The 25,878-nt window shown below is 40.1% G+C and overlaps 1 protein-coding gene across 3 annotated transcripts in view; it reads right to left on the bottom strand.

Moving 5' to 3' along the window:
- Positions 1–8,685: 8,685 nt before the first annotated feature.
- TCF4 (transcription factor 4) overlaps positions 8,686–25,878 on the bottom strand; it is a 413,612-nt gene continuing 396,419 nt past the window's right edge. For 2 of the 3 annotated variants that reach the window (XM_070938929.1, XM_070938930.1), the window contains 5 exons: positions 22,220–22,355; positions 21,002–21,152; positions 15,688–15,917; positions 14,141–14,290; positions 8,686–11,319 (listed from right to left, as the gene is read on the bottom strand). In XM_070938929.1, the coding sequence (XP_070795030.1) occupies positions 14,154–14,290; positions 15,688–15,917; positions 21,002–21,152; positions 22,220–22,355 (654 nt within the window). In that variant the 3' untranslated portion in view covers positions 8,686–11,319; positions 14,141–14,153. Of the gene's footprint in view, positions 11,320–14,140; positions 14,291–15,687; positions 15,918–20,989; positions 21,153–22,219; positions 22,356–25,878 lie in introns of all 3 variants that reach the window. The other variant, XM_070938928.1, reaches the window with a different exon arrangement.

Here is a 25,878-nt window from a genome sequence, read left to right as displayed (position 1 = left end):
CCATCCCCCAGAGGCCCTTCACAGGCCGGAAACAGCCTGTTTCCTGACTTCCAGTGGGCCCGGAAGGGCCAAAAATCAGGTGGCCGGCACGCACATGCGTGTTGGAGCTGAGCTAGGGCAATGCTCGCGTGCCCACAGATATGGCTCCACGTGCCACACGTGCCATAGGTTCGCCATCACGGGTATAGGGTAACACTGTATATTTATTTAATTTCCATATCATCCCTCCAGACAATATCTGGGTATTTTATGTCTTGTGTTAATTCTTGAAAAAAAAAATTGGGGAAAAAAATCAGCAAACCCTCAATTGTCAATAGCACCAGAACTTGTGAAATTCTTTGAGAAGATGTAGTTGAATGCACAATAACTCTTGGAGAAAAACAATCCCATGGTTACCAAATGAAGGGAAGAGGTTAACTTCATTTTGAGGAAGAAAAGAATAATCAACCCAGACTTCATAGAAACATATAGGTGGAAGGGGCTGTTGATTTCAACTTCCTTTCCATGTGTGTCATGCCTTAATGCTGAAAGACATCACTGCGGTGCTTTGGTCTTCCTGAAGAAGGCAGTCAAAAGCACAGTCCCATATCTGAGAAAACTTTGCAGGGTCCAATCTGAGTGGGTCAGCAAAGGTTTATTCTTCCAAACTTACAGGTTGGTGCTGGAGCCCGTCATTCGGAAACTTCTCTCGCTCCAGAATATTTATTATTTATTTATTTATTTTTGCGATTTATATGCCGCCATTCTCCCGAAGGACTCAGGGCGGCTTACAACAACAATCAATAATACAAATCCCAAATAACAAAATAAGTTAAAAACCCCTTAAAAACCATATTTAAAATTATTAGTTTGTGCAACCCCTAGCAGATCAATTTATTTGACGGAAGAGCCACGTCTTCAGTTCGCGGCAAAAGGAGAGGAGGTCCGGGGCTATCCTGAGCTCGGTGGGCAAATCATTCCAGAGGGTCAGTGCTCCAACAGAGAATGCTCTCCCCCTGGGGGCCGCCAGTCGACATTGTTTGGCCGACGGCACACTGAGGAGGCCTGCTCTGTGGGAGCACACGGGACGGTGGGAGGAAGGCAGAAGATGGTCCTGCAAATACCCCAGGCCTAAGCCATGTAGGGCTTTATAGGTAAGTACCAGCACCTTGAAACAGGCCCGGAGAGCAACTGGCAGCCAGTGCAACTCGCGCAGGAGAGGTGTTGCACGGGAGTAATGAGGAACTCCCGTAACTACCTGCGTGGCCGCATTCTGGACCAGCTGGAGCCTCCGGATGCATCCCAAGGGCAGCCCCATGTAGAGGGTGTTGCAGTAATCCAACCGTGAAGTAACAAGGGCGTGGGTGATCGTGGCGAGGGCATCTCGGTCTAGGAAAGGGCGCAAATGGCACACAAGACATACTTGTGCGAAGGCCCCCCTGGTTACGGCCGTCAGATGGTCATCCATGGATAGCTGAGAATCCAGGAGGACACCCAGATTGCGAACCCTAGCGGAGTGGGTAAGAGTCTCCTCCTATCACTAAAGATGGTACCTCTAGATCCTGTTCTGTCCCCGTCCCACACACTCACACACCAACAGACGTCCAAGAGTTAAAAACCAAACCAGCCGACAAAATCCTTTTCTTTATGATAACGGAACTTGGCAGCAACCTAGTGGCTGCCTGCCAAGAGTTTATTACTCACAAAGAGAAGAGATAACTTCTCCCCGCTTCTGGTACATCAAAGTAAAATGTTCAATAATTACAGAGTAAATCAAGTCCAAATATAATCCAGCAAAGCCTATAGCAAAAGTCTGGCAATGCAGAATGACGTGGAAGCTTTCAGCTTTGTTCGTCACAAGGCTTGACTGGCCACCATGCTCCCTTTTATACCCTGTGGGGTGTGGTCCAGTGACTCAGCCTAATCTCTGGCACGCCTTTTCTTCTGTTGTGCGCACTTATCTCTGCGACACTGTCGAGGATCCAGCCAAGACTCATTACTCTCATCACTGTCCACCTGTGGCTGCGTGGATGTGCTTGGCCCCGGCCCTATCTCTTGCCCTTCGGCAGACACCAAAGGCATTGCCAAAGAGGAGGGTCCTGGAGAGGGAGGCCTTGCCAACTCCTCTCCTTCACTCTCGGAGTCCTCTCCTGCCGATTACACAGGCTCAGGTAATGGAGCCACAACAGATCCCGAAATGCCGGCATCCACAGCCACTCAGTCTTGGATGGGTTGAGTCTGAGTCTGTTCCTACTCATCCAAGCCCGCACCACCTCCAGGCAATGGGACATCATGGAAAGGGCATCCCTAGGGTGATCCAGGGTGGAGATATAAAGCTGGGTATCATCCGCACATTGGTGATACCTCACCCCAAAACCACAAATGATCTCACCCAGCGGCATCATATAGATGTTAAAGAGCAGGGGGGAGAGAACCGATCCCTGAGGCACCCCACAAGTGAGGGGCCTTTGGGAGGATCTCTGACCCCCCACCGATACAAACTGCAAGCGGCCCGAGAGATAGGAGAACCCCTGCCGAATAGTGCCTCCTATTCCCAACCTCCCGAGTCGCTGCAGTAGGATACCATGGTCAATGGTATCGAAAGCCACTGAGAGGTCAAGAAGGACCAGGATGGAGGAACAACCCCCATCACGGGCCCACCAGAGATCACTCACTAGGGTGACCAATGCCGTTTCCGTGCTGTGACCGCGCCTGAAACCAGATTGGTAAGGATCCAGGTAGTCAGTTTCCTCCAGGAATTGAGGGAACTGTTGTGCCACCACGGACTCGACAACCTTCGCTAAAAAGCGGAGGTTGGAGACTGGACGGTAGTTATTAAGGGACTCAGGGTCCAGGTTGGGCTTCTTGAGGAGAGGGCGAACCACCGCCTCTTTGAGTGCAGCGGGGAAGACCCCCTCCCTCAGCAAAGCATTGACAACAGCCTGGATCCAGTCTCCGGTCACCTCCCTGGCTGCCGAAACAAGCCAGGAGGGACACGGGTCCAATAAACACGTGGAGGTCCCCAGCTGACCCATAATCCTGTCCACTTCATCCAACAAAACAGGCTCAAACTCAACCCAGATGTCCCCGCCAAGACAAGCCCCAGTCTCCTCAGTGGATTCTGCCCAGTCAGAGTCCGGTCCGGATCTGAGCGATTTTATCTTGCAGAAACTGTGCAGAAACTGTGCAAAATCCTCAGCTCGGCCCATATGTCCTAATGACGGTCTCCAGCATGAGCCCAGAAGCTTGGAAGAATAAAGCTTTGGCCCTGATGACCAACTCACATTGTACCTTACAACCAGTGGTAAAATCAAAAATTTTTTACTACCAGTTCTGTGGGCGTGGCTTGGTGGGCGTAGTGTGGCTTGGTGGGCATGGCTCGGTGGGCATGGCAGGGGAAGGATACTGCAAAATCCTCATTCCCTCCCCACTCCAGGGGAAGGATGCTGCAAAATCCCCATTCCCTCTCCATTCTGGGGCCAGCCAGAGGTGGCATTTGCCAGTTTTCTGAACTACTCAAAATTTCCGCTACCAGTTCTCTGAACTACTCAAAATTTCCGCTACCGGTTCTCAAGAACCTGTCAGAACCTGCTGGATTTCACCCCTGCCTACAACATTATTCTGAGACACCTATATTTACCTTCATTTGTGAGACATGTTTGTATGTTATACCAAAGGTGCTTTTTCGAGAGGCAACTGGATTTTCTGTTGTTTTTTCCTTTGAAGACATTTCACTTCTTATCCAAGAAGCTTCTTCAGTTGCGGGGGAGGGGAAACCAGAAAGTCCAGTTGCTTCTCGAAAAAGCATCTGTGGGACAACCATGACTTGGATGACTCAGAATCTCCAGAGACATTTGTATTATAGCCAATTTCTTTGCTTTTCCTGATAGACCTCCAAAAATGACCAAAAACACCCTGAAAAAGGGAGGAGCTACATTTTGATTTCTATCAAAACATCTAGCTTAATTTTTCTATAATAAAGGAGTAGCAAAATAGTCTGAAAGGATTAATAAATTCTTCCTTACCCCTGTTCTCAATTCTTTTGGGGCTTAGAGCTAGCAATCTTTTATTTTCTCTCCATTTCTTCTGACGGTAGTTCTGACAAAATAATGCAGTATGTTATGTTGATGATTATAGGGCTGAAAGGGGCAATCACAGAGTTCTATGCTGTAGTCGTGCAATTATAACTTGTGAATGAAGACCACTTGAGGGTCATTTTAAAGAACCACATATTGTACATTATGTGTATAAAATTTGTGGCTTGTTAGAGATTAGGGAACACTGGAGATAAAGTATGTTTTTATTACATTTTATTTGTAGAAAATCAAATCCAAAGCAATAGCTTATAAAAGAATTCTTTATAATATGTAGGCCAGGACAGAAACTCAGTGGCTGCCTGATGTTGCTACCACAACTTGGCAACCACAGTCAATGACGTGGAAAGCTGGGGCAGGAAGGGCTAGTGGCCCAGCTCAACTGTAGGGCAAGCCTCAGGATGGTGTTAAAAAGGAAATTAATGAATATGTTTTCCCCTTATCCTTATTTTCTTTCCCCATCAGATTTATATTTTCATTTCTCTTCTGACTTCCATTTCATCCCTTTGCCTATGGAGATTCTCAATCATCCTGGTCATTCAGTTAGAACTGAAGAAGCTTCCTGGATGAGGAGTGAAACATTTTCAAAGACAACACCAAGAAGTCCAATTGCCTTTTGGAAAAAGCACTTTCCTCCCTTTCCACTTCTACTTTTTGTCTTGGTTTCTTCTGATATATTCTCTTCTATCCCTCATTTCTGCCTACTCTGCCTCTCAATTAGATTAGAGCAGAAGTTCCCAACTTGGCAATTTCTAAGAGTTGTGGTCTTCAAATACCTTGATTCCACATGGATGACAATTCTAGGTGTTGAAGTCTACATGCCTGAAGTGGCCAATGTTGGAAAATACAACTCTACACAAGACTCACAAGTCTACACTGCAGCAATTCAGTCAAACCCAAGATCATTTTTGCTAACTAGATTTAAAAGAGAGGGAGATGTGTTTATAATGTACATATTCTGAGATCCAAAAGGATTGTAGTTTTAATATGCAAAACGTATACTCTGTTGGTGCCGATAATTTCTCGCCAAGTCAAAGTTTGGGAAATTGTTCTGGATTGGGCACTATCAATACCCTAACCTAATGGCATCTTTACAAAATTCAGAAGATGGCATCAAAAAGTTGTTTATGTACGATCACAATTCACTGTCCAATAATAAATGGCAGCCACTTAACAGTCACAGCCTAGTATGCCATTTCCTGAATTTGGGTTTAACCTTTCCCTAAAAAGGGATGGGGGAATCAACTAACAAGTGAGAATATCTTCTGGACTGGTAGTTTGCAACAGGCCCAACCAAAATTTATTACTTCTTTTCTTTCAACAAGATATGAATACAAACAGCATTTATAATGTACAACTTCAACGAACATCTCATATGGGGACCAATTAAGGTGATCTGTCCACTTGGACCCTTAGTACAGCTCAGTCTGCAATACTGTAATAAGACAGCCACAGTTCTGCCTAAAAATACAAAAATCTCAATTGATACACAAAAGTATTCAGAGGGTGATCGACAGCAGTCTTGTGCGTGACTTTATAATTGCTCCAATCTTTGAATTTAATAGATTAATCCTTATTTTTTTTTCTAATAGTTCAGTTTATTTTTTGCATACAGCTTAGCACCTTGATGTCTTGTCCATTGCTCACAGGTGCGTTCAATTGTCTCATACGTACATTAACAGTTTTCCATTAAAATACAGGTGCTGTATTTACAGAAATTGATGGTCACGAATGCAATTTTACACGTTATGTAGCACCTTTCATTCAGGAAAAAAAAAGAAAGAAAGAACTTTACAGAGGAATTACAAACAATTTGCTCCACCCGTTGAAATTCAAGGTGGGCCAGGTCAACAACTATATTACAATGCATAGCCATGTTACACAACCGCTTAGGCCGAGGAGGACATGTGCTTTTACAGTTATGTCCAGAAAGTAGATTTTTAATCAGCTACCCAGTGCAAAAAAAAAAAAAGTGAAGAGGCCTCTAGAAGGAATCATATTCTGAGAGGAACTCGGGTGATCACAACTTCAGTTTTACACATCATCTGGAATGGCGCACTTCCGAGAAGACCAAGGGCACTTTTAAAACTCATTGCTTTTGGAGTTGGGAGGGTGGATGACAAGCGCCACCTATAAGGTCATTCCTAGGCAGTGACTCCCGGTGATACCTACAGAAATGGACAATGCAAAATGAAATGAAACGAAAGTGTCAGAAACAAGTTTATAAAAATGGCACATTTATTGCTACAGAACAGTCATGTACATGACGGCATCAAATAACTACAAAATGGGAAACATAAAGGTCTACAGCAAGCTGTGTGTTTCGCCTTCAGGGATCTCTGGCGCACAACCTGTTTTAGACACCTCTACAAATCAGAAATACACCAAAAAACATGGGGGGGGGGAAATATATATCGAGGCACTCAGCCACACGTTGAAAAAACAAAGTGTAACTGTTATCTTTTTTTTTTCTTTTTGTCCCTTTTATCGTTTTTCCCTTTTTTATTTAATTTTTTTTTTTCCTTTTTAAATGTTGCAGCTATGGGTACAGTCGCAAAAAAAAGAGTTCCCCACTGCGACCTCCAACTTAAAAAAAAAAAAAAGATAAACAAGGAAAAAAAAAAACCAGAAGAAAAAAAAAGCTATCGTACAATTTCATCTTGTTAACACATATGTAAAATAACATCTTTTTAAATAGTAAAATAAAGTAACAAACTTTTACTTAGAATGATTCCAAACATCTACAAAGAAGAAATATTCAGAATCTGACAACCCCTGTCCCACCCCTCCACCCACCCAATATTCGTGGTATAAAAGGATTGCTCCTGTGAAAAATAAGCCAAATATATATATATATTTTAAATTTTAAATTTAGGCTTTTCTTTTATCCTACTTGGGTGTACTACAGTCTATTTTAATAGCAAAAAGGTCACTAGACAAACAAAACTTTGTAACAAAAAGGCAGGCACTGATACATGGTAAATCTCTGCTTTTCCGTATCTTCACTTAGTTGCATCACAAGTAACAAGAATGAAAAAGGCCACAGTTCATATATTTTCACCATTACGTAAGTCTATAATACTTGAAATGAGTATGGTCAAACCAGCACTGCACAAAGGTGAATCAATTTCAAGTCCCATGAGAAGATGCTAGAAAAATGAAAGAAAGAAAGAAAGAAAGAAAGAAAGAAAGAAAGAAAGAAAGAAAGAAAGAAAGAAAGAAAGAAAGAAAGAAAGAAAATCTTGGTGCCCCCGCTGTGTTGGAATTCATTGTATTCCATCTTTAGAAAATCATATTTTTCTTTTCCTTCTCGTATCAGTCAGTGGATTAAGCTTTGTGCTTTCTCTCACCCGATAAATTTTCTTCGTTTGTGGCAATGTACTATTATTACACGGTCTGGCACAGGTTGCACTGTGCCTGTTGAACAGAACAACGAAAATTGGAAATTGCTCTGCATTTTTCCCACTCTATCCCCACCCGTCCCCACCCTTCCAATGAAATCAACGAATAAAACAAAATCGGAAGACTGCATTAATTACAAGTTGCATCACTGGTTGAACTGACAGTTGTATAAACATTAGTGTTCTTTGCAGCTACACGTAAGACAAATGTAAAAATAATAAAAAATTCTAGATGAACAGATTTCCTTAATCTGCGTATTCATAAATTACTTGAATGTGGAGGTGGATCATTCATTAAATGTTGGATAGATCTCTACAATTGTAGTGTCCAAGTATTGTTCATGACTGTACGTGTGGTTTCTCCTTCGTACGAGTGTGCAAAGCACTCCAAATCTGCTGGATTTTCTGATAATCATGGAAGCATCTCAAAACCTCACACGGTGCTTTGCTTTGAGCTCAAAGGATTTGTGGAATATATGGAACACTTCAAATTCGAAACAACTTACACACCTCTACCTCTTGGTCGTTAAAACTCAAGTCATCACCAGATCTTTTAACAAGTGACAACTCCCACTGTGGACAGCAGCAGTGAAAGTTAAGCAATCTTTGATGTCTCATTTCTTAGGATCACACACTAAATTAAAGCAAGCAGAGGAAGTGGGGGAGGGTGAACAAGACAAAACAGCATAACTGGTTAATTTTCAAGTTTAAATTCCATTATGGAACAGGAAACAATGTCCAAAACCAGAGAGATTAGATTACCGTTTTATAAACAACTAAACCTCTATTGGTTCTATGTACATCACCATTTTCATTCCTGTTTAGAATAATCTCTGCTGTACTGAATGGCCGGTAATGAAAACCATCTTTTTATCAATGTTCTGTGACTGTGAATGTTTCAAGATTCGTACAATGTCATCAATCTGGGCAATTATTAAAAAGACGGCATTTTGATTTTGCGTTGATAGCTCTCTTACCCAAATTAGTTTTATATACAGAGCAGACGATTTGAAATCTTTGCATTATGAATGTAAACAAGCAGAAATGCTCACATTGATGACATCAAGATGGAAGTTTAACGCCTCTTTGATTTATCCAGGTTTTTAGCGTAAAGTTATCCTCTGAAATAACAACTTCCCATTAAAAGTATTAGAATTGTTTTTTATAAAAAAACTTTAATCCTAAACTATGTTAATAACTGATCAATTAAAAGAGAATCCAATGTTTAGAATACCAGTGCTAAAAGAATTAGGTTTTAAGACAAACATTTTCATCTAAACATATTCTATTAGAACTATGGCATTTGCAATGAAATAGTCATTTCTTGTTCTGATTTCAACTTACATAGTCTCTGCTCTATTATGAGCTTAATCCACCTCCACATTTGAGAAACTTATTAACAAATAATAGTATTTTTAAAAGTTTTACTGCTACTGAACATATTTACAATTTTCAACACACACAGGTAATCAAAATGTTTATGGATATGGAGAGGGTGGTTTACATGGCAAACTACCATATTTGTTCTTTATGTTTTTCAGTAACATAAAATTAAGATTCTTATTTCTCACTATTTCATTTAAATGAGATTTTGTTTCAACCACAGTTTTTAAAAAAAACAACAAAAGTTTGATACAATGTATTAAAACACATAATAACAAGAGTCTACATGTAAAAATATAACTTTTACATACACAATTTCAAAATAATGATACGTTTGCCATTTTGTTGCATAAAATTTACAAATGTATTTTTTTTTTCATTACTATGTAACTGGCAAAACAGGAGAACAGATGGAAGGTTTAGACCGTTTTCAATGGGTATATGGCGTTTACTCAGTGCTGATAGGTGGAAAATCGATTCAAACCGGGAGATTCCATTTAAAAATAACGTGCCAAGTTTGTGTGGCTATCAAAAAAAAAATCAGAAGCTTGAACCGGACACAAAAAGATGCTGACAAAGACTGAATTGGGAGCAATGTCAGTTACTTGTTCTGTTTCCCAAAGCAAATCTTTGGAAGGTTCACTCTGGGTGCTTGCTTTAGATGCCCTGAAATCCAATTATTGGATGAGTTGCTGTGTCATAAGCTTGATCTAATACTTGCTATAATGTATATGCGTTAAGTAAAAACTTGGTTCATACTGGCCAGAAAAATACTGCTTTACTCCCTCCTCCTTAAGAAAGTGCAACTTAATGCTTTAGAACGGGTAAGGCTTGTTCTAACGCTGTGTGACAGTTGGATATTGGCATTTTTTTTTTTAAATGAACGGAGGAGGCAGTATATGGTCTATCTTTCAGGAATACCCTTTAAAATGTTTTCTTTTTTCAAATCAAACTCTCGTACAACTAGCAACTGCCCCCACCCCACCCCACCTTTTGACCATGTATTCTGAAACGCCTCGATGCATATTGTATTGAAGGTACACACATTAATTTAACATTTCTACTGGTTTGTTAAATCACAGCCACCTTTGATTATGTTACATTATTATTATTATTATTATTTTTGATGATATAAACATTGGAAGGCACAGTGGTAACATTGTAGCATTCTAACCTTGTACCTCTGAAAATCTTAGAAATAGGGTCTAATGAGAGCAAGAGTTGTGATTTAGAATTCTCTATCCCTCCACCCCAAAATTCGATTGCCTGGACCATTCCCCCCCTCCCAAACTCGTGTTGACTGTAGGGTAGGGACTAGAGCCCCCCAGAATTCCTAACCCACATCCCAGCATTCTGGGTAGACTTTTATCTGCCTTGGGGGGGCTGGAGGTCTCAGCAACGCTGCTTACGCTTAGCGATATGAGGCATACCTCATCTAGTCCCGTATTCTCCCCAAAGGACTCAAGAGATCGCTCGCTACTTTTCTGTAGACATGATAAGCAACCTCGGGGTCAGAGTTCATCCTGGACGGCCCCTCCAGCAACAGAGCTGGCACTACAGGTTACAATAAGGAACTGAAGGGGCCGTGGGGGAAGAGAAAGAAGACGTCAACAGAAACAAAACTTATTTACAGTAAAATCTTTTTCTTAAAAAATGATAATCAGTACTTTGTTTTTTCTTTGTTTTTTTTTTTACAGGAGCAAAAAGTCGGAAACAAATGAACAAAGCTTACCATAGTCACTAATTTTTTTTTTATATATATATATATATATTTATATATATATTTATATAATATTTATATATGTGTGTTTGTGTCCATGTGTTTTGTATTTGTCATAGGTCTATAAGATCCATCTGTTCCTCCTACCCTAAGGAATGGCTAATGTCATTACTTCAGTTTTCATTAGGATGTTTGCTGGTTTTGTAAATATTAGGGTAGCGGAGCTTCCCTTTTTAATATCCAGTAAGTATAAACACTAGCTGACTAGTACACCAATGAAAACGTTCATTTTTTTTTTCTTCAGAAGTACACTTTTCATTATTGCAAGTTTACAATTTTTAAATTAAATATTTTTTTTTTCAGACTTACAAATTAATTATATTTTTTTTTTCCAAAAGAAGTTTAGGCACAAATGCATTGTCCCACAGTGTGGAGAAGATTGCCATTCAGTCTCCTGGCTGTGCACTGACAGCTGTCAACATACTGCTTGAAACATTCCGAATGATATGTTGAAAAGAGGTTGTCCCTCAAGTTGCACTTTTTTTTCCTTTATTTTCAAAATCAGGAATGCTGAAATCTCTTGCGTCTGTGATTCGTAACTACTCAGACTTGTCTTATTATATTACAAAAAAATGGAAGGGGGGTGGGGGAGAAGGGTTAAGTGTTTATATGTTTTTAAGATAATACAGCTGTTTAAGGAAGTGGTCTCTGGTTTACGTGAAGAAAATGTGGCAACTTGGACCTGCGAAAGAAGCGGAAAAATTTCAGATCAGCCAAAATGCAATCATCTTTATTATTCTCAATTTTATTTCATAACAACATGTTCAGCATAAAAAACGGGCTTCAGAAGCCGTTTCACAACAGACTTATTGCCCTTCTGAAGACATGTGGAAGATTTTTCACACTTCAGGTTCAGAATGCAGAGGGAGAATAAACTGACTGAGAGTGGGCTGAATCCTTACAAGATGTTTGGGTCTAGTGGTTAAGGCCACTAGAAGCCAGGAGAATGCGAGTTGTAGTCCTGCCTTAGGCATGAAAGCCAGTTAGGTGATGTTAGGCCATTTACCAGGAGACTGTGAGTTCTAGTTCCGCCTTAAATATGAAAGACAGTTGGGTGACTTTGGGCAGAATAAAAATAAATAGTTAGAACAATTAATCAGTGGAACAACTTGCCTCCAGAAGTTGTGAATGCTCCAACACTGGAAATTTTTAAGAAGTTGTTGGATAACCATTTGTCTGAAGTGGTGTAGGGTTTCCTGCCTGGGCAGGGGGTTGGACTAGAAGACTTCCAAGGTCCCTTCCAACTCTGTTATTCTATTCTATTCTATTCTATTCTATTCTATTCTATTCTATTCTATTCTATTCTATTCTATTCTATTCTATTATATAAATTAAGTACAGTAGCCTTTGATTTATGACCACAATTTGAGTCCAACATCTCAATTCAAGAATTATTAAGTGAGTTGGGCTCCATTTTATGACCTTTTTGCCACAATTGTTAAGCAAATCACTGAAACATGCAGCTGTTAAGCAAATCTGCCTTCCCCCATTGACTTCGCTTGTTGGAAGTCAGCTGGGAAGGTTATTGTAACCTTCCCATGGTGATCATGTGACTGCAGGACAGTGCAACTTTCATAAATATATGCCAAGTGCCTGAATTTTGATCATACCACCAAGGGGATGCTGCAACCATATTAAGTGTGGAAACTGGCCATAAGTCACTTTTTTTCAGGGCTGTTGTAACTTTGAATGGTCACTAAACAAATGGTTGTAAGTCTAGGAGTACTTGTACAACAGAAGGAGGGAGATATTGTACATGCCTAAAATTACTAATTTTCCCAATACCGTGTTTCCCCAAAAATAAGACCCTGTCTTATATTTTTTTAACCCCGAAATAAGCACTGGGCCTTATTTTCAGGGAGGTCTTATTATTTTGGGGCACATGGAGCAAGATGGGGCTCCTCTTGCCATCTTACCTGATTTCCAGCTCTGCATTTAAATATTTTTGGGGAGGGCTTATTTTTGGGGAGGAGGCTTATTTTAGCGCATGCGCTCAAAAGCTCGATTGGGCTTATTATCAGGGGATGTCTTATTTTCAGGGAAACAGGGTACGATGAACTCCTGTTGATGAAAAATTTCCTTCAGTAAAAAAATTCAGGTAAATATTTTTAACTCCCTTCTTCTTCTTCCCCATCTATAAAACCCGCTGAATTTCCCATAGCCCTTTTGGTTACAGTTATCTGGTAGTGACTCAGTCCTAACATATAAATCTATTCTCATTACGTCATACAAATAGGACATTTTTATGAAGTGTTTTGGGGAATTTGGGGAACATTAATAAATTCAAATTCAAACTGGCAGTTATTTATTGTTGTATATCAGAACGCCGGCAGGATCCAATGTGTGTAGCCAACCCCCAGAATGTTTTCCATGTTCATTAAGTATTTTGATGCTACGCAACAAGAGTAAACAAACACGTTCCTAATTTGTGATCGTGTCTGATCTGGTCCAGATTTCTTCCGCTTACTATTTACACTTCAACCCATATGAGAAAATGGAGCTACAAAGCAATAAATAAAGGGATATAATAAAGTCACGAATGGGGTGAGGGATGGAGTTGGTTGTTCTCTTAATTAAAGAAGAAAGAGAGAGAGAAGCTAACAAAACAAAACAGAATGTAGCAAAAGCAACTCAAATGAGGTATTAAATTAAGAGGCAAAATAGTATTGGATAAAAAAAAAAGAGTGTTATCTATGGAATTGATGAATATGGAAGGTTTCTGGTTGCCTTTAAGTCAATCTTGACCAGTAGTGGGTTTCTACCAGTAGTGGCGGTGGTGGGAGGCTCCGCCCACCTGCCTGGACATCATCACAGATGCTCTGCGCATGAACACAAGATTCTGCGCATGCGCAGAAGCGCCGTGCGCGCACTTCCAAACCGGTAGCGAAGGTAAGTGGAACACACTACTGATCTTGACTTTTGCTGATGTTCCTTGCAGTGTCTCTGCAGTTTTCTTAGCAAGATTTTGGAAGTGGTTTATCTTTATTTTTTTCCTCCTAGGGCTGAGAAAAAGAGACTACAGATAGTCCTCAACTAACTACCACAATTGTGACCAGAATTTCAGTTGTATGTTGTTATGGTCGTCAGTTTTTCTACCATTTTACAGCGGTTGTTAAATGAATTCTGTGTTCCTAAGTCCAAAGCACGTGATCATTAAGCAAATCATATAACTGTAAATCTGCATCTACACTCCTGAATGGGTGTTTTTTTTTTTTTTGCCAGAAACCTGCCAAAAAAAAAAAAAGGCTAGCAGCTGGCAAAAAAAAAAAAAACTGTTGCAAACTGTGATCATATGATCCACAGGATGCTACAAATGGTTGTAAATGTGAGTTTTGTATCTAAGGTGGAACTAGAACTCACGGCCTCCTGGTTTCTGCACCAAACTGGCCCTCATGGAAAGAAACAGTCTTTAGATGTTAATTCCCCTAATGATATTCGTTCTAAAGAAACGAACAACCATGGTATTACTGTTACTATAAGTAGACTGATCAAGATGTACGTACCTTTTTCCTTTTTTTACATCTGCCCCATATGATTAGATGTGTCTCCCATCCCAGGGTGGGGTCCTGCCAAAGAAAGCGGAGGAGGGTCCGAAGATACTTTCTCTTCTTCCCTTCTTTTCAAACACGCCGCTTTAGGATTCAGATTTCTTTCTGTGAAACCAAAATTTAAGATAACGTTAAACAACTGTCAGGGTTGCAAGTAACATACCCATAGCAAGCAAAACTCCGAAGCAGGTAGATTCCTCAAAGAATAAGTTTATTGGATATATCCTATAGGCACAGGCTGGTGAAAACCGACTCTGACTATTCCTGCAGTTTTCACCTAATTAAAGTTTTTCACTTTCTCAAAACAGTCGGTCACATGGTCCAATCAGGATACTGTCCAGTTGCTAGGTGACTCCAGTCCCCTCCTTCCACGCACCTGTAGGAATGTCCTTAGTTCCCAAGAGAAAGTATTTTGTTTTGACTACAAACCCCAACTATCTCTATTCCCCCTTCCCTGTCCCTCTTCTCCAGTGTGTCAGCGCGGAAGTCTCAAAATGGCCTCAGTCAGGCCTTCAGGGCTGACAATAACCTTTAAAGCCTGTGGCCTAGCTACTTTGTGCATTCAAGTGTAACATCTGGCTGTCATTTCCTTCAATTGGCCAGGAATCTACATTATAATGAGAAATAATTTTGATTCTCTTAATCTCGTGTCTCTGGCTAATTTTCCAATTAAAAATTGTCTTAATTTCGTCTGTAGGCCTCGCCCATCTCAATTTGTGACATTCGAGACAGAGATCCACCTGCATTTCAGAACAATTGTTACTTCAAATCAGAAGTTTAAAGTTATTTTAATCACTGCAATTTAGCACTGGTGTTGTACATCAAGCAGTTGCTTGATGTACAACATAATTTATCTACTAAACATACTAACCACTTTAGAAATTTGGAGTAATAATCGTCCTGGATTGATAACATAATTTACAATGAATTTTCTGATACTGACTTATTTCATTTTATTCCTTTATTAAATTTATATGCCCGCCCACTGTCATGGGACTCTGGGCGGCTTACAAACATCATAAAATAATAGCTCTACAAAAATTAAAAATGAAGTAAATAGAAATTAAATAAGCTAAAACCGGAATAATATAGGGTAGCACTAACCACATTCAACACATAATGCCCCCATCTTATAACTGAATTATAAATGACTATAATCAGGGACTTGCTTCTTGGGATCCAAGCTTTTATTTTTTTTTAACAGGACTAGTCTGTCTCGTGCGGACTAAATTTCAAGGTTAGCCATTTCAATGATACCACTTTGTAGCATAAGGATGATCCTTTCATAGTGATTTACATAACATAGTGGTGTCCTGGCCTCTTTGAGTTCAGACCAAAGTTTTAACAAAGCATCCTTATGACCTGGAGACATCTAATCCATCATCGCATCATTAATGAAGCACAGTAATCCTCCTAAGACCTAAGGTTTCCAGTCTTTCTTCAAAACTTCTGAATGAGATTGAGATTTGCAGATCGATTGGATAATGTTAGCCTCAACTCACCTCTGACTTGCTGCTCTAAACTGAGGATAACTGCTACAGCTTGATGTAAGATTAAAAGTTTGGTCTGGGGCTTGTCGCTTTTTAGATGGAGCTGCACCATCCGGCCCAACTCTTTGAAAGCCTCGTTGATGTCACGGACACGCAGGCGCTCACGGGCATTGTTCGCCATTCTTCTTTCCTTCTCGCGCTCTGCTTTTTGTTCCGGAGTAAGATCTTCGTCGTCATTATTGCTGAGAGGGAAACATAGCACAGGATTTTCTAATGGGGTTGAAACTTCAGGGGCTTTATCAACATGTCACTCCGTTTCAAAGTATGAGACTTAGTTAAATGGAACACAGGAACGTAAAGCTTCAGCGGCATTGAATAGTGTGGCAGAAGGCCAAATAAAACGAACAAAATGCTTCACTTTTTAAAAAAGCCATACATGCCAACACATGGTTTCATTGGTATCTGTCATATTGAATGTAATAAACAGTACATACATCAATGAAAGAGCTACAACTGTAGCATGACTTTTGATATATTCAAGAAATTGGTCCACAATTGTTCTAGATAAAATCAGAGACTTTTCCTTTGGTGTAATGGATAAATTAAGTCTTTAGTAAGACTGTATTAATATTCTTCTCATCTTTCCTATTACCTATCTCCATTTCTACTTATGACTATAACTTTGTTGCTTGTATCTTTATGATTTATATTGTTCTACTTAGTTTCCTAGTACGATTTATGTAGATTCTATCAGTCTGTGTTGTATCTTATGATTTATGAGGAATATATTTTTATGATGACTATGATCATGATTTATCACTTATAGCTTTTATGTACAATGAGCGCTTATGCACCAAAGACAAATTCCTTGTGTGTCCAATCATACTTGGCCAATAAAGAATTCTATTCTATTCTATTCTATTCTATTCTGTTCTGTTCTGTTCTGTTCTGTTCTGTTCTAAAAAGAAATTGGAATTTTAATGTTATATATGCTGACAGAAGCAATAATATTCTACGCACAAAAATGGAAGGATACTTGTCCATTCGTACAATGGACAAATGACTGCAAAAGTCGGAGTTAGCAAATTTAGATGGCTAAATTGACTGCTTTGATTAAAGAAAAGAATGCGATTAATTTTGTTTCTATTCAAAACTGTTTTTGGATTTTGGTAGAAAAAAAATGAAATTTTGATTTTGGGTTTTGCTGATTAGATAGGCTTATAGAAATGGCTAGTATGTATTATTATGTAAAAGGAAAAAATTGAGGTTGTATTTTATTACTTTACTCTATTGCACCAAAAAGAATCGAAAGTCAATGCTTTCCCCTCCATTTACCCTACAGTTTTCCGTCTTCTTCTTCTCCTCCCTTATCTTCCCATTGCTATCATTTTTCTTTGTATTTCTGTATTTTGATAAACTAATAAAATTCTGAGAGAATAATAGTTCTGAGCTGGTCTTAAAATCTGATTCCAAAAACGTGCTCCAGAATGCATGTGAGCACAAAGGTTATTTTTGCAACCCTTTAAAGCAGCAATGTATTATTCCAAGATAGTTGGAAAGACACATCTGCTTAAGAGGGTGCAATCAGATGCTCTATGCATGTCTTTTTTCCTCTGTAAGAGTTTTTATATTATGCTAAGAAAGTGATTTAGCCTGCAGCTAACTCAGGTTTCTCAAAATGTCTGAATGATATAAAACTTTGTACAGAGCCTGCTAAAATCCAAAGCAAAAGGGGAAAGTTGGCTGCAATGATTCTTGCTAACCGGTGGCTCCTTCTCTTTGCTTTTTGATGTCCCAGTGACACAGGGTGGGTTCTAAATTTTTTTTACTACTGGTTCTGTGGGTGTGGCTTAATTTTGTGGGCATGGCTTAGTGGGGGGGGTAATGTGACTGAGCGGGCGTGGCCAACTTTTTTTTTTTACTTTTAAAAGCATTTTTTTCTACAACCTTAAGAGGTTGCAGAAAACAATGCTTTGAAAAGCCTCTGCTGATCAGGCAACTCAGCTGGGATCGTCAGAGGCTTTTCAAAGCATTTTCTTTACCACCTCTTCGGCTGAAGAGGTTGCAGAAAACAATGCTTTGAAAAGCCTCTGCCGATCCCAGCTGAGCCGTGGGATCATCAGAGGCTTTTTTTTTTTACTTTTAAAAGCATTTTTTGGGCCGAGGAGGTTGTAGAAAAAATGCTTTTAAAAGTAAAAAAAAAAAAAGCCTCTGATGAGGTGGGTGGGGTAAGCGAGTGGCGACCGGGCCGGGGGCGTGGCCAGCCAATGTTATTACCGGTTCTCGGAACTACTACAAATTTTTACTACTGGTTCTTGCGAACTGATGTGAACCAGGAGCAACCCACCGCTGCAGTGACAGTCAGAAATGGCAATTCTGTAATAAGGAAGTCTGCACTGATGTAAGGAAGACTGAAGTCTACACTCAGCCATACGGTTCACTGAAAGATTTTGGATCAGTGACTGTACTTGAGGGAGAGCCACCTCAAGGAGGTGGGGATGAACTGCGGGCTTTGGAAGAAAATAGGATGCCTTGAGCTCTAGGACTCATTTGCAAATGACGTAACTCTTTTATTTCTGCAGTGAATGATATGTTCTTCCAAATGCCACAAATTTATGCTGTTTATTAAGGGACAAAATGTATCGTGTTTTTAGGAAGTTAGTAGAAGGATAATGAGCAATGTAGGGTCCTTGGTGCTCTCTTGATATTTTCTTGCATTTTTTCTTGTTTATTTGTATCCCACCTTTATTATTTTTACAAACAGGGCCTGGTGGCTCAGCAGACTGATAGCATTGTGATTAACACCAGCTGTCTGCAATTACTGTAAGTTCGAATCTCACCAGGCCCAAGGTTGACTCAGCCTTCCATCCTTTCTAAGGTAGGTAAACTGAGGACCCAGTTTGTGGGGGGCAATAAGCTGACTTTGTATAAATATACAAAAAGGATGAAGGCTATTGCTTAACGCATTGTAAGCCGCCCTGAGTCTCCGGAGAAGGGCGGCATATAAATCAAAATAAAATAAAATAATTAAAAAAAAAACAGTTCATGGAAGGTGGTGAACATATCCAACACACCTTCCTCCTTCTTCTCCACAACGGCAACCCAACAGTGAGTTGGGTTGGGCTGAGAGAGAGAGTGACTGGCCCAACAACACCCTATTAGCTTTCATGGCTGAGGCAGGACTTGGTCTCCCACTTTCTAGCCTGGTGCTTTAACCACTAGACCAAACTGACTCTCTCGTGCATTGCCCTGATGATGTTACCTAGTCAGATAGTGAAATGTCTGCAAGAACACAACCAAGCTCATAGAGCAGTGATGGCTAAACTTTTTGCTGTCGCGTGCCAAAAACGTGGGGAGCGTGGGGGGGTTGCACGCGTGCGTGCCCACACCCATAATTCAATGTGCCCCCCCCCATTGCATGCATGCGCGACCCCCCTGCGTTCCCGCTTTTGGCACGTGATGGTACAGTAGGCCATCACGTAATAGGCCCATTTTCTGCCTCCCCAGGCTCCAGAGCTTTCTTGGAGCCTGGGGAGGGCAAAAACAGCCTTCCCCAACCCACCCGGAGGCCCTCTGGAAGCCAGAAATGGCCCATTTCCCGACTTCCAGTGGGCCCGGAAGGCCCGAAAATCAGCTGGCCGGTGCACGCACGCACGCTGGAGCTGAGCTAGGGCAACGCTTGCATGCCCACAGATATGGCTCCACGTGCCACCTGTGGCACGCGTGCCATAGGTTCGCCATCATGGTCATAGAGTATTAAGGACACCACAGTCCAACTCTGACCTACAAATGTTGTTTTCTATTGATAATGAGCAATATCAGAAACCAAATTGGCCTTAGTGTTGCCTTTTCCCTGGAAAACTGGATGCAGATCTTCTATTTATTTATTTGATTCTATATTTATGTAACAAACAATAGTCCTCAGAATGCTAGTTGAGTAAAGAGCCAGTATGACCTAGAAAGAAATTCTAGGATCTAGCTAGATGATGATGAAAATGATGATTGGTGGATTTTATTTCCTAATTTGTATTTTTCCTTCATGCTCAGAGCACACTTGAAAGGGTTAGTAGTAATAATCAATCAATCAATCAATCAATCAATCAACAAACATACAATAAGTATAAGCAGTTAATATCTGACAACAGCATTAACCAATCAGAATTAAAATGGTTTAGCTATACCGTTCAATATATATTTCTTTCATTGCCACATTATTTGTCAATTTGAAGTTATTTTCTTTGCAGATACTTCTCATAGCCTACTTAAATGCCCTTTTTTGGCATTAGGTCTGCTGTGTTATGGGGATTTATATCATGTAGTATTTTACACACGTAGAAATCAGAATACAATTTTTAAGCATTCAGGCTTCAGGGAATCTCTCAAGGCTATTTCATAGTTCTTGCCTGAATTACTGATTCCTTCAGCCACTGAATGCAAGAGATTGAAATAGTTGCATGCTGAAGAAGCAAAATATTACCCTAAGTGCAAAGTGGCTTCTATTAAATTAAATTTTTATTTATTTCTGAGACTTTTCTGTGTTCCACCCCATTTCATAAAACCCACGCACAAGGACAGCTTAGTTTATTTAATACTCAACAACCGTTCCGTCATTCAGGCAAAAATCTGAATGTAATAGAAGATGATTCAGAAGCATTTTTGCTGATGAAATCCAATATATTTTATGAAAACCATAAGGGACAGACTAAGGGTCAGTGGTAATGAAAGAAGAATCTTGCATACTGATGACTGTAAGCAAGAAATAATGGTCTACATAAGGGTTCCAAATTATTATTGGGAACAAGACATGATGAATTTATTCAACTTTCTTTACAAACCTTGGCAATGTGCCTTCGATCATCTTAACAATTACTTCTGCTTAAATTGGACAAGCTACCCTGATTTATCCAGCTTACAGTTATGATTACAGTTATGTTCTTAAAAAAACCCCCAAGGAATATGTATATTCCACATAAGTATTATAAAATAACTATTATAAAAATGGTATCCGCTTAAAAAATTTAGTGTGTGTTTTCATAGGTACATCAGACCAATGAAACGGACTCCAATTCAGATCTAGATATAGCTCTGTCCATATAGTTCTGCCTAAGCATTTGTCCTTTCCCTAAATTCAGCCCTTCTAGAGTACAAGCTTCCAAACAGATACTCTTTAGTACTTCTAAGAAAGGGCTACGTGTTTCTCGTTTTGATTTTTGACCAGCAGGAAAAAAAACTTCCAGAGTTTCTTCCTGTTCTGTTCACTTCATCAAAATCCAATAAAGGAATTAAATGAAGCGACACTATTATATACGGTTACCTAGATCTTGACCTAGTAATTGATTTGATATCCTTCTTGTCATCGTCTAACTTCTTGTCATCGGAAGATTTCGAATCCTGGAGGTTCTCGTCTCCTTCGTCATCAGATTTGATTTCAGAGCTCCCTGAAGATATGCTTTGCCCTTGAAGTCCAGTTGGCATGCCTGCACGGAAAGGAACAGAAGGAGAGGTCAGCATGCGGGCGTTCGTACAACACATATATGAACACGCATATCACCAATAGTAACAATGTTTAAGAATTGTGTGTGCCAGTGGTGGGTCACTACCGGTTTGCCCCAGTTCGGATGAACCGGTAGCGGGGCGGGAGGCTCCGCCCACCCATCCAGACATCAGCACTCTCTGAGCAGTTAAATGTGATTGTGCATACTGGGATATTAGGTTTTAACACGCCACCTTTAAGAATTTATATCAACAAGCCACATTATTAACTAGTCTGGCAAGTTGTTATCTACTGTGTTTCCCCGAAAATAAGACCTCCCTTGATGATAAGCCCAATCAGGTTTTTGAGCCCTCCCCCCAAAAAATAAGCCCCTTGGAAAATATTTAAACGCATGCGTAACCGGTCCCCACCATTTCCTCTGGTTAGGGTGACAGAACTGTAAATCAGGTAAGACGGCAAGAAGAGCCCCGTCTTGCTCCACGTACCCCAAAATAATAAGACCTCTCCGAAAATAAGGCCAAGCGCTTATTTCGGGGTTCAAAAAATTATAAGATAGGGTCTTATTTTTGGGGAAATACAGCAAACACACACACACACACACACACACACATATTGTATATTATGTGTTGATCTTATTGCAATGGATTTGGTATACAGGTAGTCCTCGACTTACAACAGTTCATTTAGAGACCAAAGTTACAACAGTACTGGAAAAAGTGACTTATGACCGTTTTTCACAGTTACCACCTTTGTAGCATCCCCATGTTCATGCGATCAAAATTCAGGTGCTTGGCAACTGGTTCATATTTATGACCATTGCTGGGTCCCAAGTCATGTGATCCCCTTTTGCAAAATATAAGACAGGGTCTTACTTTCGGGGAAACACAGCATTTACCTCTCCATCTATAAGGAGAGTCCTTCAGTAAGGGTGTGGCTTGAATAAAGAACAAGAACTCCTACCCTCCTGACATTTGAAGCCTGCCGTCATAGAACTGGTAATATAGATGATATAGATCAAGGCACAGGGCCAAGCAATATTGTTGTACATACCTCGGTAAGGATCCGGAGGCTGGTTTAAGTCAGGAGATGTTGCAGACTGCACTGGCAGCTGTGGAACAGGAACTTGGTTTGGCACAAGTGAATGGCTGCCACGGAGGCCAACTGCATCTTCACGATGAGCCCCAACCTAGGAAAGAAAGAAAGATGTAAATAGGACCATTTTAAGGGAAACAAGCCAAGAAGCTATTGGGTCTCCTATTCAATAGCTTGGGGAGATGCTGGAAATAAACATAGGCATTTAAACATCATGGCAACGTTTCCTTGTAGCTTTTCACTAGAGGGCGCCGAGGCACTGTGATAGGTATATATATATATATATTGTATGTATATACAAAAAACAAAACCAAAAAAAACAAAACAAAACACTTAACAGTCAGTAAGGCGCTGTGCAGCACATTTAGTGACAAACACAGCAAAGGAGCTCAGGCAGGTAAAACATCAAATTGTGTCTCCCAGGGTGCTGCAGTAGAGAGGCTGATTCGTACCCATCTGTCTTCTATCATGTCCGCCAACAGATCTGACAATTATCTTAATGCCCATATGCTTAATTGTGGGCTTCTCAATTCCCTCACTGCTATCAGAAATCCTGCAGGAATTTCAATTTGGCATCCAACTTCCCTTTTAGGGGATAAGATTCTTGGGCAAGCCACTTTCTCCCTGTTTTTCTCTACTTTTACAACGCTAAGCTAAGCTTCTGACAAGGCAGCCAGTGAAGCGTTGCAAAAACTCCTACTACACGATTTGTAGTAGGTAGTGGTAGTAGCGGTACTAATAGTCTCATCATTGCCATCCCATCCATCCCCTGGCTTTCCAGAAACCCGAAGCCCAGACCCAGAGTAAATTAATCTTCTCTATTCTATCATTAGCCATAGATTCCAGCTCCAAGGGGGAGATGCTCTTGCCAATATCATGACTTCAGATAATATATCTATCAAAATTTTATTAACCACACCACTAAGGCCATCATTGTAGGCATGAAGGTGTCAGGGTAATGGTGCTGTTGGCATAATTGATGGAACTAGCTAAAAATGGAAACACTTTTTTTTTTTGTTTTCCGTTTTTTGGTATGGCAGAGTGTTCAATTTGTCAGTTAAACCAGTTACAGGATTAAGAACAGACACATAAGGGCACTATGTTATTTTTTACACAATGCAAGCTGTACTCAAAACAATTACAAAACAACTTACTCAAGGTTTAGCTATTCAGAACACCGACTCAACAGAAGCGCTATTTATGTACCACTGCCACTATTATTGCTGTTGCCACTACAGCTATCACCAGTGTGTCTACAATGATTAGGTGTTGTACAAACATTAAACAACAAGAAAAAGCTCTGCTTGCAAGCCCTCAGTAAGTAAGACATATATAGGATGAAGAGGGGAAGAGACAACTAGGAGAACAAAGCCAATCTGATAGGCTGTGATGGTGAGATGAATTACGGTATGAGCTGCTGTTGAAAAATCAGGCGTAATAGTTCAAAGAACTGAAAAGGAAAGAAAATTTGGGTGGAAAGAAACACAATGATCCTTAATTTATCCCAAAACATGATCATCCTTAATTTAGCCAAAAGACTGGGCTCAAGAATAGGAAAGACCCCAAAGGGTCATATAAAGTTAGAAGATAAAATAGATGTTTGGCCAGCCACCTTGCATGACAATTAAGTGGGAAGAAAGACTTTGACCAAGCACATTAATGAAGACCTCAGAAACTTCTTGAAAGGTTGGTCCCATCCTCTTCGACAATCAGAAAACTCAAGGCGGTAGCAGTGTGTAGAATTCTGTTATGTATTTAAACAAGGAAATACTCTTAAAATCATTCTATGGTGTTTCAAATCAGCCTTCTGTAATGTCGAGTTCTTTGAATGTATTCTTTCTTTCTTCTTTCTTTCTTTCTTTCTTTCTTTCTTTCTTTCTTTCTTTCTTTCTTTCTTTCTTTCTTTCTTTCTTTCTTTTTCTTTCTCTTTCTTTCTCTCTCTCTCCCACCCACCATCCTTCCTTCCATCCTTCCTTCCATGTTGCCAATTTTCATGACTTGTGTTGGGCCACAGTCCCATCATCCCAACCACTGGTTACACTAACAGGAGTTGCAAACATCAGGTTAGGGTAAATGCTTTAAAGTCCAAGCCCGACTTTCATCTAAAAATGCAATTATTATCCACACTTTTATTTTGCACATGAAGACTTTTGTTTCTTTGCATTCATTTTTAGTCAAATAAGTCCAAATCCTACTTCGGATGGTTTCATTAGAGACCATTATCACTACTAGTTAGTTACATAGCACTGTGGGCCCAATTCCAAAGAGCTGTTTGGAATGCAAATGTCGCACCAGATGCATCTTTTCCTTGGACAGGAAGTTGCCTTCTGCTCTTGGGAAAATATGTGGTGGCTTTTCAGCAGTACAGGTAGTCCTTGACTTACGACTAGAATTCGGCCCAAAATTTCTGTTGTTACGTGAGACATTTGTTAAGTGAGTTTTGCCCCATTTTACAACCTTTCTTGCCACAGTTGTTAAGTGAATAACTGCAGTCGATAAGTTAATAAGCTGGTTGTTAAGTGAATCTGGCTTCCCCATTGACTTTGCTTGTCAAAAGGTTGCAAAAGGGGATCACGTGACTTGGGACACAGTAACGGTCAGAAATATGAGTCAGTTGCCAAGCATCTGAATTTTGATCACATGAGCATGGGGATGCTACAAAGGTGGTAACTGTGAAAAATGGTCATAAGTCACTTTTTCCAGTGCTGTTATAACTTTGGTCACTAAATGAACACACAATATACAATATATGTGTGTGTATTTGCCGTATTTCCCCAAAAATAAGACCCTGTCTTATAATTTTTTGAACCCCGAAATAAGCGCTTGGCCTTATTTTTGGGGAGGTCTTATTATTTTGGGGTAAATTTGGTCACTAAATGAATTGTTGTAAGTTGAGGACTACCTGTATACCAAATCCATTGCAATAAGAACAACACACAATATACAATGTTTGTGTGTTGTGTGTGTGCATGTATTCGCCATGTTTTCCCAAAAATAAGACCCTGTCTTATATTTTTTTGAACCCTGAAATAAGTGTTGGGCCTTATTTTTGGGGAGGTCTTATTATTTTGGGGCGCGTGGAGCAAGATGGGGCTCCTCTTGCCATCTTACCTGATTTCCAGCTCTGTCTCCCTAACCCTAATCAGAGGAAATGGCGGGGACCGGCTGTGCATGCATTTAAATATTTTCAGGGAGGACTTATGTTTGGGGAGGGCTTATATTCGGGGGGGGGGCTTATTTGAGTGCATGCACTCAAAAGCACGCCTAGGCTTATTATCAGAAGATGTCTTATTTTAGGGGAAACAGGGTATATATTTCAGTTTCAATAATTAATATCATTTTCATGACATTCTAGCCAGTTCCAAAGTATGGGAAACGTCATAGAAAATGCCCACTTTTGATTTTCCTCTTACCACACCTGCAACAGGCATTCTTTGTATTCTCAATTGATCTTGATCTTGTGATACCAACAGCCTAAGGCATATAGAGCTTAAACCAGCTCTTGAATAAGCTTTAAAGAATTTTAGAGAGATGCGGCACTTGCTTCCTAAATGCTGCACTTTGAAAGTACTTCACACTCTTGTAACAGTTTTTAATAATATTCTGAATTCACCAAC

The sequence above is a fragment of the Pituophis catenifer genome, unplaced genomic scaffold, assembly GCF_029215685.1.
Source record: "Pituophis catenifer annectens isolate HBS135680 unplaced genomic scaffold, rPitCat1.0.hap2 SCAF_2, whole genome shotgun sequence".
Taxonomy (NCBI): Eukaryota; Metazoa; Chordata; class Lepidosauria; order Squamata; family Colubridae; genus Pituophis; species Pituophis catenifer.
This window is presented reverse-complemented; position numbering and strand designations above follow the sequence as displayed.